General features: G+C 65.7%; 1 protein-coding gene across 3 annotated transcripts in view; it reads left to right on the plus strand.

Annotated features, from left to right (window-relative positions):
* The window catches only part of ITPR3 (inositol 1,4,5-trisphosphate receptor type 3), a 67,678-nt gene continuing 66,382 nt past the window's right edge, over positions 1 to 1,296 (plus strand). The window contains exon 1 of one of the 3 annotated variants that reach the window (XM_040473222.1): positions 1 to 351. In XM_040473222.1, the coding sequence (XP_040329156.1) occupies positions 263 to 351 (89 nt within the window). In that variant the 5' untranslated portion in view covers positions 1 to 262. The remainder of the gene's footprint in view (positions 352 to 1,296) is intronic. The other 2 variants (XM_040473220.1, XM_040473221.1) reach the window with 2 other exon arrangements.

The following is a 1,296-nucleotide window of genomic DNA, read 5'->3' on the forward strand; positions in this document are numbered from 1 at the left end:
GGCCGGGCGGGGCGGGCGGGCGGGCGGCGGGCGCGCCGAGACGCGGGCACCTCCTCACCCGGACGCCACCAGCGGCTCCCGGGCCGCGCCGCGCCGCCTTCCGCTCCGGTGGCCGCTAGCCCGCCCTGGCCGCGCCGAGCGCCCTGCTCGCGGGTGGGGGCGCGCCCCTCCGGCCTCCACGGTCACCTCCGTCCTCTGCACCGAGCCTGGCCTCGCGCCCCTTGGCGCTCCCACCGCCCCGGGTCCCCGGAGGGCCGCAGCCATGAGCGAGATGTCCAGCTTTCTCCACATCGGGGACATCGTCTCCCTGTACGCCGAGGGCTCCGTCAATGGCTTCATCAGCACTTTGGGGTGAGTGAGCCGAGTTCGAGGGGGGCGCGGGCAGGGAAGGGGCGCCCATAGGCCCTGGTACCAGTTGCGTGCGTCCTGCCGCCGCCCCCCGACAGAGGACCTGGAAGTCCCCAGCTTCAAGGAGCGGGGTAACGGCTCGCCTCCTTCTTTTAGAGAAAGGAAGTGAAATGTTTGCCCAGGTAGAAGTCGGGCACGCTGCGGGAGTTGGTAGGAGGCGCCCCTTAGGCGAAGCCTCCACCCTCGCGCGCTCGACTTTCTTCGGAGCCGGAGGAGAGGTTGAGACTTCCTCTGCAGGTGGTCCCGGGGCGGGGCAGGTGGGTGGCTGGGGCCTGAGTTGGGGAAGGCATCCGGGCCTGGACGTGACTGGCTGGGGGGGAGGGGCGGAGCTGTGGGGGAAGGCAGAGGCAGCTTGGAGCCCGAAATCCTCTTGTTAGGGTCCAGTCGCACCTTTGAAGGGTCGCATCTTTTCCTTCTAGCTCTGTCCTCCCCTGCCCCCCTTAAGTAGGAGTGCCTTCTCAGCCCTCCCCTACCAAGAATCTTAGGTCCTGGCCCCTTCTCTCCGCCTCTCCGGGTCAATTTCCTGCGCGACTCATCTGGCGCCCCTTGGTCCCCGGTCCCAGGATCTCCCGAGCTCTCTACAAACATTAATTAATTCTGGCCATCACCCCCCAGGGTCTGGATAAGCAGGGAATCTATTCAAGTCCCTGGAGAGGCCTAGGCCTGAAGCAGGCATAGGGCAGGAAAGGAATTAGGCAGAGCCAATAGGTTTATCTTCAAAGGAGTAGTTGGGTGAGTCGCAGGGGCGGTGGGGGGCGGGGGGCAGGGGGGGAGTGAGGAGGTAGAGTGGTTTCTCCACCTCTCCAGCCAGGCTCCAGGGCAGGTCTTGCTCCCTTTGTCCCATGTTCAGTCTGGGGACTTGTGTTAAGTTGGCTCATCTTCCTACTG

The sequence above is a fragment of the Herpailurus yagouaroundi genome, unplaced genomic scaffold, assembly GCF_014898765.1.
Source record: "Herpailurus yagouaroundi ecotype Mexico unplaced genomic scaffold, PumYag 139, whole genome shotgun sequence".
Classification (NCBI taxonomy): Eukaryota; Metazoa; Chordata; class Mammalia; order Carnivora; family Felidae; genus Herpailurus; species Herpailurus yagouaroundi.